This window comes from Papio anubis, chromosome 9, assembly GCF_008728515.1.
Source record: "Papio anubis isolate 15944 chromosome 9, Panubis1.0, whole genome shotgun sequence".
Taxonomy (NCBI): Eukaryota; Metazoa; Chordata; class Mammalia; order Primates; family Cercopithecidae; genus Papio; species Papio anubis.
Window position 1 is genome coordinate 36,283,761 of NC_044984.1, and position 12,536 is coordinate 36,296,296.

Here is a 12,536-nt window from a genome sequence, read left to right on the forward strand (position 1 = left end):
ATATGTATTACTTCTTCTAGTTCTATTTTTAAAAATTCCATTGAAGGCACTCTTGTGGATCATTTTGCAAATGTTTAGACTTTACTTTTATCCCTGACATTTATCTTTCTGCCACCCGAAGTAGCTATCGATTGTCTATATCTGCCCTTATATTTAGGCAAAAGGTATTTTGCCTTTCTGAAATGAATACCTCTTCAAAGTGACTTTTTAAACTATAAAATGATATCCCAAACAGTAGGTGGTATCTCTTTAGCTGATTTCCTTTGCTGAAAACATAGCCAACTCAAGAGCACAATAGCAGATGTAACCAAGAAGTGCAGTCATCGAATCAGAGACAACTACAGCACAAAGGGCCACCCTGTCCTTATGGATTGCTTACTTCGCAGAGTGCACATAGCTAATGTCAAAAGAAGGTTGTTAACACTCTCTTTTGAAAAGCTATTTTCAGTAATTCAAAGGAAAGACAGCTTACAAATGCTGAGAGTGGAGATGCAATAAAGACTGCAGGGCCCGGTGAAAGCAGCACTATGGACATTGCAAAAGGGATTTGAGCCTCTCCAAGAATGGACAGTTCTTTTCTATAAAAGTGAGGTCTGCTCTTTCTTCTTTTTAAATTTGCTGCAGACCCTAAAGGTTGAAAGAATAGTAAAGATCTTTTCAACTCAAGCCTTGCTTTCCTAAGAATTCTATGCTCTCCACCCTCATTCAGTTGACATCACAACAAACGAGGCTCTCCACCTTTTCCCGCCTCCACACATTTCATCTGGATAACACACTTCATTCAGCGTCTCTCTCCCATTCAGTGATTCTGCCATCCCCAACACACACCTTTCCATGAACCCCCAGACCTCAGTCCCAGGTCAGAATGACTTGATTAAAGAATAGTATCAGAATGGTAACAATAAAAAAGAGCAAATGAATGAAAGTCAGGAGGCCTGGTTTCTACTTTTAGCTCTGCCACTAAATTGTCAGATGAATGTGGGTAAGTCACTTCAATTTATAAAAGATAGAAGGCAAGTTAGATTGTATCTAAAATTCCCTCCCAAATAATTATAGGAAGTAAATTATAATCACTTTTTTTTCTAAAAAATCTAATCAATACTAAAGATAAAATAGAAGAAATGTATGCTTCTGCTTGGGTTAAATACCAGAAAATCACGTTCTTGCTTTCTCTCAATAGTCCTAATTTTATAATTGCTTATGTTTTATATAAGATGGAAAGTCACAGTTTATGCATATTGGCCTCCCTCTCCCTTTTCTGCCCAGGACTTTGGTTATGAGACCTTTTAGGAATCAGTCCTAATCCACCTCTCTACTACCCTCTCTTAATATATCCCTAAACCCTCTTCGTGGTAACCAACACTGAACTTCTCACCCTCCATGTAAATAGTAGCTTCTCTCTGGAGCATCCCCTCGTGTGGCTCATCTTGCCTCTTGATTCATCCCATCTATCTTTTACCACATATCCCATTGCACTATAGTGAATTCTTTATGTGCTTAAGCCTCCGTCTATAGACAATGAGCTCTTAAATGACCACTGGACTATAAGAATGCATCTCTTGAAAAAGCAATCTTCAGAGTTAAAAAGTGTGTGTGCGAGAGAGAGAGACACAGAGAGAGAGAGAGAGAGAGAGAGAGAGAGAGAGAATCTTGTGATCAATTTCTGATTCTGATGAGTAGTTGCTTAGTGACCTTAAATAAATTACTCAATGCTGGCTCTGAATTTCCTCATTTATAACATAAAATTTGTAGATAATATCTACCAAAAGAAATTGGGACTATAGTCCAAAAAACAGAAGACTGAAAACAAATGCTTAAGGAAAAAAAGAGTTTTATTGGCTCTCCTTGCTAAAATTTCCAAAGGTTTATTGTTTTAGATATAACTTGTTGCAGGGGCTCAAATAGTGGCACTAAATTTCAATCTTTATCCATCTTTGGCTTTTATTCCCTTTTTTGCATCCATCCTCAAGGTCTATATATTGTGGCATGATAAAGCTTAGAGCTACTCCTGATCTAGATTTTTGTGGTTCAAATACAATAGAAAAGACAAGTGTTCTTTTCCTAATAGTTTCAACAAAAGTCATGAACCTGATTTTGATGGGCTTGAACTACATAATACTCATTTTTGAAATGATCACTATACCCAGTAAAATAAAATGCACTTATTAGCTAATCCCTAGATCACAAGCCCAGCCCTCGAGCTGGAATCAGCCCTGAACACACACATCAACTAGAAAGAAAAAGGTGTAATTCTGCAAAATAAATTTAGGGTCATGTTTCCAAAAAGACAGTGAATAAATGCTAGATGGACCAGAAATAACTACTGTGCACTGTATTACCCTATCAGATTCTTAACAATTAAACGAGACGTTATTCACAAATCATTTAGAGCAATGTTTGTTTGGGACATAAGAAGTTTCCAAGTGTGATCCATAGCATGTAACAGGTGCTAAGAAAATGTCCAGTGAGTAAAGTGAATATGTAAAAACTGAACATGCTAGAGGAATTCTTAGAATGAGTAACTTCATAGATAACTTTGCTTTAATTTTACAGTTCATTTTTGATTACTTTTCTTGTTGGCAGAGATAAGAGACTAGGTCACATCTATTGTTTGTACAGCTTTTTGAACATATTATACTTAATCTAATACAATTATGCTGCTGTACAAATATAGCAAAAGCAATTATACCCTACACCCAACTTCACTTTAGCAGTTAACTAATTCAGCAAACACATGTGGGGCTTCTTATAAGCTCTCAGTCCTCTGCTGATACTAGAAATGCTAAGAAAAAGAAGACAAGGTGCCATCCTCAAAGAAACAAGTTTCTTTTATTCATATCTAAGGCTGTGGGATATAACAACAGACATAACAGATAAGGACCTTCTTAGAGAACAGTAAACAGGTAATTTTAAAACTAAACATCTTAATGAAATACAAATTTTCTAATTAAAAAAAAAGAAAGAAAAATAAATGCTCATAATTGCCAAGAAGCCACTAAGCATCAGTGCAATTTTCATAGAGGACTTTAGGATCGTTATTTCAGAAAGAGTGATGGACAAGGGTACCATCTAGCAGTTAAACTGAGAGCTGAAAAATGAGAAAGAATGACTATGAAGTCAGAGGAACATACTATTCAGAATTAAGACCACGTCCCTTAGCTAGAATGTGAATCCCAGCTCCACTTTCGACTTGCTGTGTGACTTTGGGCCCAAGTTCTCTCTGTGACTTCTTCATCTATGAAATGGAAATAGTGATAACTGTGTTTAAGAACTGATAGAACAATGACACTGCTTGCATTCAAGCCCTTAGCTTCTCTTGCATGAACTGGTAACATTCGCTTAACCCTCCAACTCACCCACTATGCTAGTGTTGAAGTCATCTTTCTATACTACAAATATGATAGTTTTAATTCTTTTGTAGTAGCCCCCCTTTACTTTTTGCAAAGAGCCCAAATTACTTAATAGGATGTGGTCATCCTTCCATGATCTGGCCCTTGCCTACCTCTGCAGTTTTAGTGTTCACCATGACTGCTCACCCAGCCCAACTTTAAACTCTTAGCTTCTCACACATTAACTATGTAAAGCTCCTCTAACGTGAAATGCTGTTTCCTACCTCTGTGCCTTTGCATGGTCAGTGTTTCTCTGGAAATTACCTTGGTAAACACCAAGACTAATTTTATGATCTCTTCAATGTTTGCTGGATTCTTCCAGTAGCCCCCAACCTAGAGTTGACTACCATGTCCACAAGGTTTCCCTCTGCCCCAGCCCATATTGATATGTGTGTGTGTGTGTGTGCGCGCGCGCGCACGCGTGTATGTGTGACAATGAGAGTAATCTAATGAGGATACTGAAATGAGTAATACAGGATAAGAAGGAATAATTCCATGAGAGAAATTCTTGAAAAATAATAAAGGAATGGTTTACAGAGCATGAGTAGAGGCACTCACCTTTGGTAGGATTGGGGATTTTTCTTTCACTGTATAGAAAGGCAGCCCAGAGAGTCTTTCTACGTACAAATGCATGTGGATTAATAAGTGGAGGGAAGACACAGAGGTTTCCATTCCATGGTTTATTTTTCCTCCATGAAGTCTAGAACAAGATGACTGGCCAAGCATGAAGAGAGAGAAGGGCATGGTAGCAGAACTGCAGACAGAAGAGGTACAAGATACCTGACTGGGAGGGCAGAAAGTTGAGGTCATAATAATCCACTAGGATCCAGTGAACTATGAGATAAGGTCATCAACTAAGAGTGGGTGGTTTTTGTTGGAAATTTGAAAAAAGAGGAGGAACTATGACACTAGTTCCTTTAGCATGTGAAACAGCAACTTGGCAAGGAAAGTAGAGTGTGATTGTTGGGCAGCATGGATTGCCCATTTGCAACTTGTAGTAAAGAACTTACAGGGAAAGCAGTCGCTATGGTCATCATGGTGTGCATCCCCTCTGGGACCATGTCGCTGCTCAGCTGGGGAAGCAGGGAGGTGAATACTTGGTCTTAACCGCAATTGAACTTTTTGTGGATGATACAGTGGACAAAGAGAACAGCAGAGTTGAGGATTTCAGAACTCTGCCAATGCTTTTTATCTAGAAGCGTGTTGCTATTTTTGCCTTCTATGAAATTTTTGTTCCAAGAAAGGCAAGATTACATTTTTTTAACAGATTGAGTTGGTGTAGTGTATTCTTGGTTATCAAAATACTCATATAGCTTTGGGATTTTGAATTGGTAAATATTCATGATGTGCAAAAAAATCATGATACGTACTGTACGATCTCAGTCCCGTAAAATTGAATATTGTGCCTACACATGCACAGGACCTAGAAGAACTTGTCAAACTATAAACTGCTTGTGATTGTGAATGATTTTGTTCTTTGCTTCTTGTGTTTTTCAGTTTCCTATAATGCACATATTAACTTTTTAAAAATAGGGTTATTTTAAAAGCCAAAAAAAAACAAGATACTATGTCTAACTGTGAATTTCAAGCTGCATCAGGAGACAGGAGTGGGCTCGAGGGAATTATTGACAGTGAGAATGGGAAGGGTCAACAGGTTCAAGCTCTAGCGAGAGAACAGAAGTGCTGGAGTGAGAGCATTTGAGCTGACCAGGAAGTGAAGTGCTTAACATTGCTATTTTAAAAATAAGGCATCTATGAAAATGACATTTTATGAATGGTCTTTTCTACACATTGCTTACGGCATGTTAAACTATTTTGATGGAGACCTCCCAAAAACTGACATATGAGTCAGGAAATCAAATCACAAATGGCTGTGGATAGTTAGCAATACCTTTAGGAAGCTAATAAATGATCATTTTAATATCTGCTAAAAACTCAACAATCAACTATGAAAAACCTTGGATTCTGGATTCTTTCGAAGGTAAACCACATGACGCTAACAAATAACAAAGTAACTGCGATTTCCTCAAAAGATACAACAAGCAAAATAGAGAAGGCGGGGGAAAAAAACCTTCCTGATGTAAACAGAAGTGTCTTCCTGGTTTCCTCCTATACCTTTGTTCTTTGTTTTAGACAGATTGCTTTGGGGTGGAAGCCCATTCTAGGAAAGTTTTCCATGCAGTCTGCCTGGTTCAGTAGTTGTTACAGCAGAAGTAATGATACAAAATTTATGGATCATGGCCAGGCATGGTGATTCATGCCTCTAATCCCAGCACTTTGGGAGGCTGAGGCTGGCAGATCACTTGAGGTCAGGAGTTCAAGACCAACCTGGCCAGCATGGTGAAACAGCATCTCTACTAAAAATACAAAAATTAGCCAGGTGTGGTAGTGGGCACCTGTCATCCCAGCTACTCAGGTGGCTGAGAGAGGAGACTCGCTTGAACCCGGGAGTGGAGGTTGCAGTGAGCCAAGATCATACCATTGCATTCTGGCCTGGGTGACAGAGTGAGACTCTGTCTCAAAAACAGAATTAAAAAAATAAAATAAAAACAAAATGTATGGATCACTTCTCACTTACTTCAATTTTATGTTTCTCTTTTCTATTCCTGGCCCAGATTTCCTGACATCGACTATTGTTTGCCAGCATCATGAGTTCATTTCCTCCCCCATTAACAGTAGAGGCAAAAGTAATGTTTCTTTCTTTGTTAAGGTATAAAATCTACTCCAAATAGGTCATTTATGACTTCTTAAGGGGATTCACAGCCCATAGTGAGAAGCAGCCAACCTGGGCCTAGAGAAATGTGACTGCTTTCTTTCCCAAAGAATGTCTCTGATTCTAAGAATGGGAAATTGGAGGTTAAAAGCCGCCCATATTTCAGAAGACCATTGAAAAAGAAGTAGTCAAATAAAGAGGCGGGATTAAGGACGTTAGAGAAAAGACATGACCATAAGCTTTAACTTTCACCCTTATGTCTTCACAGAAATGTGATTTAATTATTAGTTGCAGCAACTTGTTATGAATAATTTGGAGTTGGAGAATGCAAACCTGAAATGTTTTGTCAGAGGGATTTGATATTCCAGGATTTTTGTGATTTATTTTTTACTAAGTATTATCCCCAGATTCCATTATGCAGGAGATAATGACACTGAAACAATATTTTTATAACAGACTATCTAGCTTTCTCTTAGCTGTGGAGATTAAAGTGTTCATATTTCTCATTTGATTCCCTTTTTGAAATAAATGTTTTATTGGAACAACAAGGCATGATATTTCACTAGTTACTAATCAATATTAAAAAATATAAGATGATATATGATTAACACTGAGATTGAGTAAAAGTGCATATATTGTCTAATAAATGAAAACCAGGAAAATAGTAAAAATATGGACATAAAAGACCTTACATTCCCCTGTTGTCAGCTGATATAAATGACTAACCTGTCTAGCCCTAGATCTTCTTCAGACTTGAATAGTGCTGACTGCATTTAAATTTTCTTACGAAGAGGAAAATCTTTATGGCATGCATGGGCCTAAGTGTTCTTTAAAGTTTGGGAACAATGCTACTTAAAAAGTCACTGCTTTTTAAGCAGTGTCAACCCTTGTTTCTTTCCCCAGTAAGACAGAGTTCTATCTAGAAAGCATTTTTTTTTTCTTAAGTTTCTCATTTCTCCCTAGACTCAATCACAAAAAAATATAAAAATTTCACACCACTGGAGTACAACCAATTTATGTAAAAATCCTATTTGTGTCATTCTATGATTAGAAATATGTTTCACAGCAAGCTTTAATAACAAACTGTAATCTTCTACTCAACCTTCACCCTATATATAATCAATTTCTCACAATATTAGATGCTGAAGTTAGATTTTTTTCAAAGGACTTTAGACACGTCCCCAGAATAGCACGTCTTGAAGTACATTTAAGTCAAAATAAATGTAGTTTCACCAGGTGTGTGAAGTGATTCTTTCACTCTAGTGACAAATGACTTATGGATGGTTAGTGCTGCCATCCATGCAGGCTTAGCTTTGATTTGTATACACTCATGAATTGTCTCCATGGAGAAAATGTGCAGAGGTAGCATTTCACTTTTATGTGTTTCATCAAACAGCTTCCAAGTGACGGAGGGAAAGGTATGAAAGTTGTTAGGGAAAACATTCTCTATTACCAGGAGGTTGTTTCTTCAGAAGTCAGAGGCTTATGTGTCCTGTGAAGGGAATACTTAATTAAACCTGTGCTGCAGAATTCCTTTCAGATAATCAGAGTCTTTATAAAGCCACCTTTGCCTCCTACAAACAAAATTGTCTACAGGTAGCTGCTTATAAGTTATTTTGACATAGAATTAAGGGAACTTTGATTCTAAAATGTATGTTTATGTGTTTTAATATAAACTATGTAGTATCTGAGACATTCTCAGCCAAGAAATACAACTTCACACTTGGGACTGGTGTGAGATGGTTTGCGGGATCCAGAAAAATCTCAGTTTGGTCTCTTACGGTGCCTGAACGCTTTCTCCCAAGGGTTTAGTCCCTTGCATTAAGGCTTTGTATTTGCAGCCTTTATTAATATGCACTAAAGCCTGATTGGGTCACATTTTAAGTAATTGTTAATGATGATTCCTTTGAGAGATATTTATGTATTAATTATTTTTATTTTTATTTTTATTTATTTATTTTTTTTGGAGACGGAGTCTCGCTCTGTCGCCCAGGCTGGAGTGCTGTGGCCGGATCTCAGCTCACTGCAAGCTCCGCCTCCCGGGTTCCCGCCATTCTCCTGCCTCAGCCTCCCGAGTAGCTGGGACTAGAGGCGCCCGCCACCTCGCCCGGCTAGTTTTTTGTATTTTTTTTTTAGTAGAGAATATTAATTATTTTTATGTCTCAAGAGTTAACTGTGAGAGAACGGAAAATCACACTGAATGCCAGGTTTTGTTAGGGGACAAGCAAAATGGCAAATCTATAATACTCATACCTCCGGGACTCCAAGCAGCTGAAAAGAAATAGGAGGGTGTTGAGTGTCTTACCAAGGGGAATATTGGAAACAAAGACCATGGAGATAACTTTGAGACCTGTTTCACAGTTTTGGTTTGGTCCAACGCAAGGAAAATATTGAAAAGTTACTTTGACCTGAGGACCTTAGTCTCCTTTCCTCTGAGATTCTTGGGTTAGTGCTTTGGTTTGTGGTGTTGAAGGATTATAGGCAGATTCTGCCCTTTTTGTTTTAATATATTCACTCAATTTTATTGCAAAACAGTTGGATATGCGCCTTCTAAGCAAACACCAAAGTGAAGGTGCACCATTGAGAATGTGGAGAAAACATTCAAAAAAGAATATTCCCCCCTGAAAATGTCTTCTCACGATACTGAGAGTTGCTTCCATGCTTTGCTAGGGCATTGAAAGTCAGTGGATGTCAGCTTTGGCTACAGCTCCTCATTTGTGTTGATTTAAAGGCCCTAATCTCAACTCCTTATGGAGTGTGTAGGTTTCCTTATTGGCCTCTTAGGAATCACTAAGAGATACTCCTCGACTGTATACCTTGTTGCTGTAATTGAAGCTGTTTTGTTGCTATAATTCCTTCCTAATGTTGCAGTTTTAGTCAAGTATTGTTTCCCTCTGGAGGCATTAATTATTACCAGTTTTGAAAAGACCTTTGCTTGATGTGTACATTTTTGCTTCTGGTGCTAAATCATTTCACTGTTTCCTAGTCTACATCTAGGTAAAAGGATGTTTCACCTTTTCTCTTTACTGTTCAGCCTACGCTATAACCTTTTTAAGCACTATAAAATAGAGTATCTTTGTCCACCGGACAGAAAGTCAGCATTCTTCTTACTTTCATGCATTTCACTAATTTGCAGTACTTATCTCAGAATAGAGGATTTAAATTTAGTTTTATTTGCTATTATCTGTGAAATTATTGGTCACTGGAGTTTATGAGAGCAAATCCTCTTGCTAAGGATTTACTCATGGTGTATGGCGCATCATTTTTATACAGGTTATTATCCACTGTCAAGGACTTCATTGAAATACAAAATTGAAAGGGAGGATATTTACTCAAATGTAACAGAGTGTTCTGGGAAGTATTCTCCTGTTTGAAGTTAAGTAGGTTTTCCTTCATTTTGTACTGGTAACTATTTCAGATTTTAGACAATTAAATGAGTACTCTATGTCTTTGTACATTTGGGCTGTTATAATAAAATACCATGAACAAGGTGGCTTCTAAACAGCAGAAACAAATTTATCACAGTTCTAGAGGTTAGGAAGTCGAAGATCAAGGAACCAGCAGTTTTAGGGTCTGGTGAGGGCCTGTTCCTCACAGAGGGCACCTTTTCACTGTGTGTGTCCTGACGTGGTGGAAGAGGCAAGATAGCTCTCTGGGGCCTCTTTATAAGGTCACTAATCCCTTTCATGAGAGCTCAGCAGCCCTTACAACCTAATCACCTACCAAAGGCCCCACCTTCTTGGTAGGTAAAATATGTTGAAACCCTAACACAAATTGTAGGAAACACAAACATTTAGACCTTAGCACTCTATTCTTATCAACTTTCATAACCTTTACACACACACATACACACACACACACATATTTATTTCCGATCAAAGAGGAAAGACTACCTACTTATGGTTTTACAAAAATCTGTGTGCACCAGGAAAGATTTTTGAAATGAAATTAGTCACCCTTCAGCTAGTTGTTACTGAGTGCCCACACTGAAATATCCTGTTCTAGGCTCCGGAGAAAGAGCATTAAGCAAATTCAGACATATTCAGAGCTCCCACAGAGCCTGAGTGCTAGAAATTGATCCAGACTTCACTTCTAATTTAAATAGACATTGTTCTTCTTCATCCGATTATTTACTAATGGGTCTTATATTCTCCATCCAATAGGAATAAATTCTCCATAATTAGTGTGCTAATTTGTGTTTTAATCCTTGGAAATACGTAATTTATCCTGAAGTCATCTGCTTCTGAAAGTAGTACAAGTCCACTTCATCATATAAAACTGAAATACACTGAAATTTATTATTATTTTGCTGAACATAAATCAGGAAATAAATTCAATATACGTTACGTGAGGACTGACATTTCAAGCCCTTAGCCATGTGTTTCAGTAAATGTATTTTCTTGTTCATTTACTGCTTCATTTTGAATCATTGCCTCTGCCCCAAGTGGCTTTTGATGTCTCTCCCTTCAGCCTGGATGAACCCATTTCTTTCCAAGAATGACAGTTTCTACAAAATAATAGAAAACCTTGGTCAAACCTGTACAAAACACTTGCTTATTATCCTATTGTATAGAACTCCAGAGCAGGAATGATGGAAACAGCTTGGTATAGTCTTTTTTTTTTTTTTTGAACTTATTTTGTTCTCTTATAATACAAATAAAAACATGTAATAGTAACTCTCCATATTTTTATGAACATTTTGCCACCAACTCTGAGATTCTCAAATATTTCATTGATTCCAGTGTATTGATGTATGCATGTATTTGATTTATACATTATTGTGTAATTTTTAAGGAGTTTTATATTGACAGCTTGATGCAAACAGCTGTGTATCTCCAACGTTACAATAAAAATATAAAACACTGGCTTAACTTCATAGAAATCCATGCTGAAGGAACATTTGAATAATACTGGTAAAAACAAAAAGTTAATTTCCAATGTTGGACAATAATTATTAATACTTGCCAGAGTGACCCAAAGAACATCAGTGAGTTCTCCATTCTGCTGCAGATTTTCTCTCTGACATAAATGTCATCTGTGTGTGTTGTTCTCTCAGGAGGTCGAGTTATGTCGTGTTAGCAGTCAAGAGAAGCTGGGCCTGACAGTCTGTTACCGAACAGATGATGAAGAAGACACCGGCATTTATGTCAGCGAGGTAAGAAACGCCATGGAGGGGAAATTAGAAGAGGGAGACCAGAGGAACAGAGCGAAATGACTCACAGTGAGAAAACCCTTCCTTAAGAGGCTTGAATGTGAAGAATTGGCCATGTTCCAAAACTTGTCACTTTCAATTAGGAAAGTAAATTATGCTGCCCAAGTAATGTAATTATTATCAGCTTGTTTAATGTGAATTCTTTCACCCCAGAATCCCAGCAAGGAAAAGTGCAAAAGTGGTAACATTTTTGAATTCCAAATTTGGATAAATTCCCATAAGAATGCAGCAAGTCCATCAAAGTTTTTGATCCTCAAACATCTGTCCTTCCATTCTACTGTCTCTTATGAGTTCTATTAACAGTAGCACTGGCTAACTGTTTTAAATTACTACTCACAATAATCACATCTTTTACTCTGCTGATGGCATTGATACATTTGAATGCCCAGTGAGTGCATCTATTAGTTTGTTTTATTCAACCCCACAATGAGATTCTACACTTGATCTTAGCCAAAGGCCAAGAAGCAATACACAAGAGAGAGTCTAAAATGCGAGCTACTGTTAGTGTTAATTCCTTTTAAAGACTGTGAAGCAAATTTTACTGCAATAGATGATTTTTAAAAACTCACAAAAAGCGTTACTTTATGTGAAGTAGGAAGGTGTGTTTTTAAAAATTAAGGCTGGGCACAGTGGCTTATGCCTATAAACCCTACACTTTGAGAAGCCGAGACAGGAAGATTGCCTATGGCCAGGAGTTTGACCCTGTCTCTAAAAAAAAAAAAAAATTAATTAGTCAATCATGGTGGCATATGCCTATAGTCCTAACTACTCAGGAGGCTTTGGCAATAGGATTGCTGGAGCACAGTAGTTCAACGTTACGGTGAGCTAGGATTGTGCCACTGCACTCCAGTCTGAGTGACAGAATGAGACAGAATGAGTCTCTAAATATAAATAAATTAAAATTAAATATGCTTATGATAAAAAAGTACATACTTATATGTGCAAAACATACATGTATATATATTTATATATAAATGCAGAAGTTAGACAAACTAGATACTAATTGCTGCTTTATGCTGTTCCAAGTTTTCTTGGCCATAATCATGAAAACATTACCTAATATACTGAACTTCAGCCTTCTCAACTAGAAAGTGAGTATAACAATGCTTATCTTATTGTTTTGATAGACTTGCTTAGAGTATGGAAGAGATAAAGTAATTAATGCATTTAGAAAACACTACAACTCTGTAAGTATGAAATATTACCCTTTATCCCTTTACCA

General features: G+C 37.3%; 1 protein-coding gene and 1 non-coding gene across 4 annotated transcripts in view; one reads left to right on the top strand and one right to left on the bottom strand.

Annotated features, from left to right (window-relative positions):
• The window catches only part of PDZRN4 (PDZ domain containing ring finger 4), a 413,884-nt gene that overhangs the window by 380,512 nt on the left and 20,836 nt on the right, over positions 1–12,536 (top strand). For all 3 annotated transcript variants that reach the window (XM_003906211.4, XM_021922186.2, XM_009180529.4), the window contains one exon: positions 11,159–11,257. In XM_003906211.4, the coding sequence (XP_003906260.2) occupies positions 11,159–11,257 (99 nt within the window). The remainder of the gene's footprint in view (positions 1–11,158; positions 11,258–12,536) is intronic.
• LOC116269100 lies at positions 11,600–11,783 on the bottom strand. Its single transcript, XR_004176407.1, has one exon. It is a non-coding gene; the product is annotated as a U2 spliceosomal RNA (small nuclear RNA).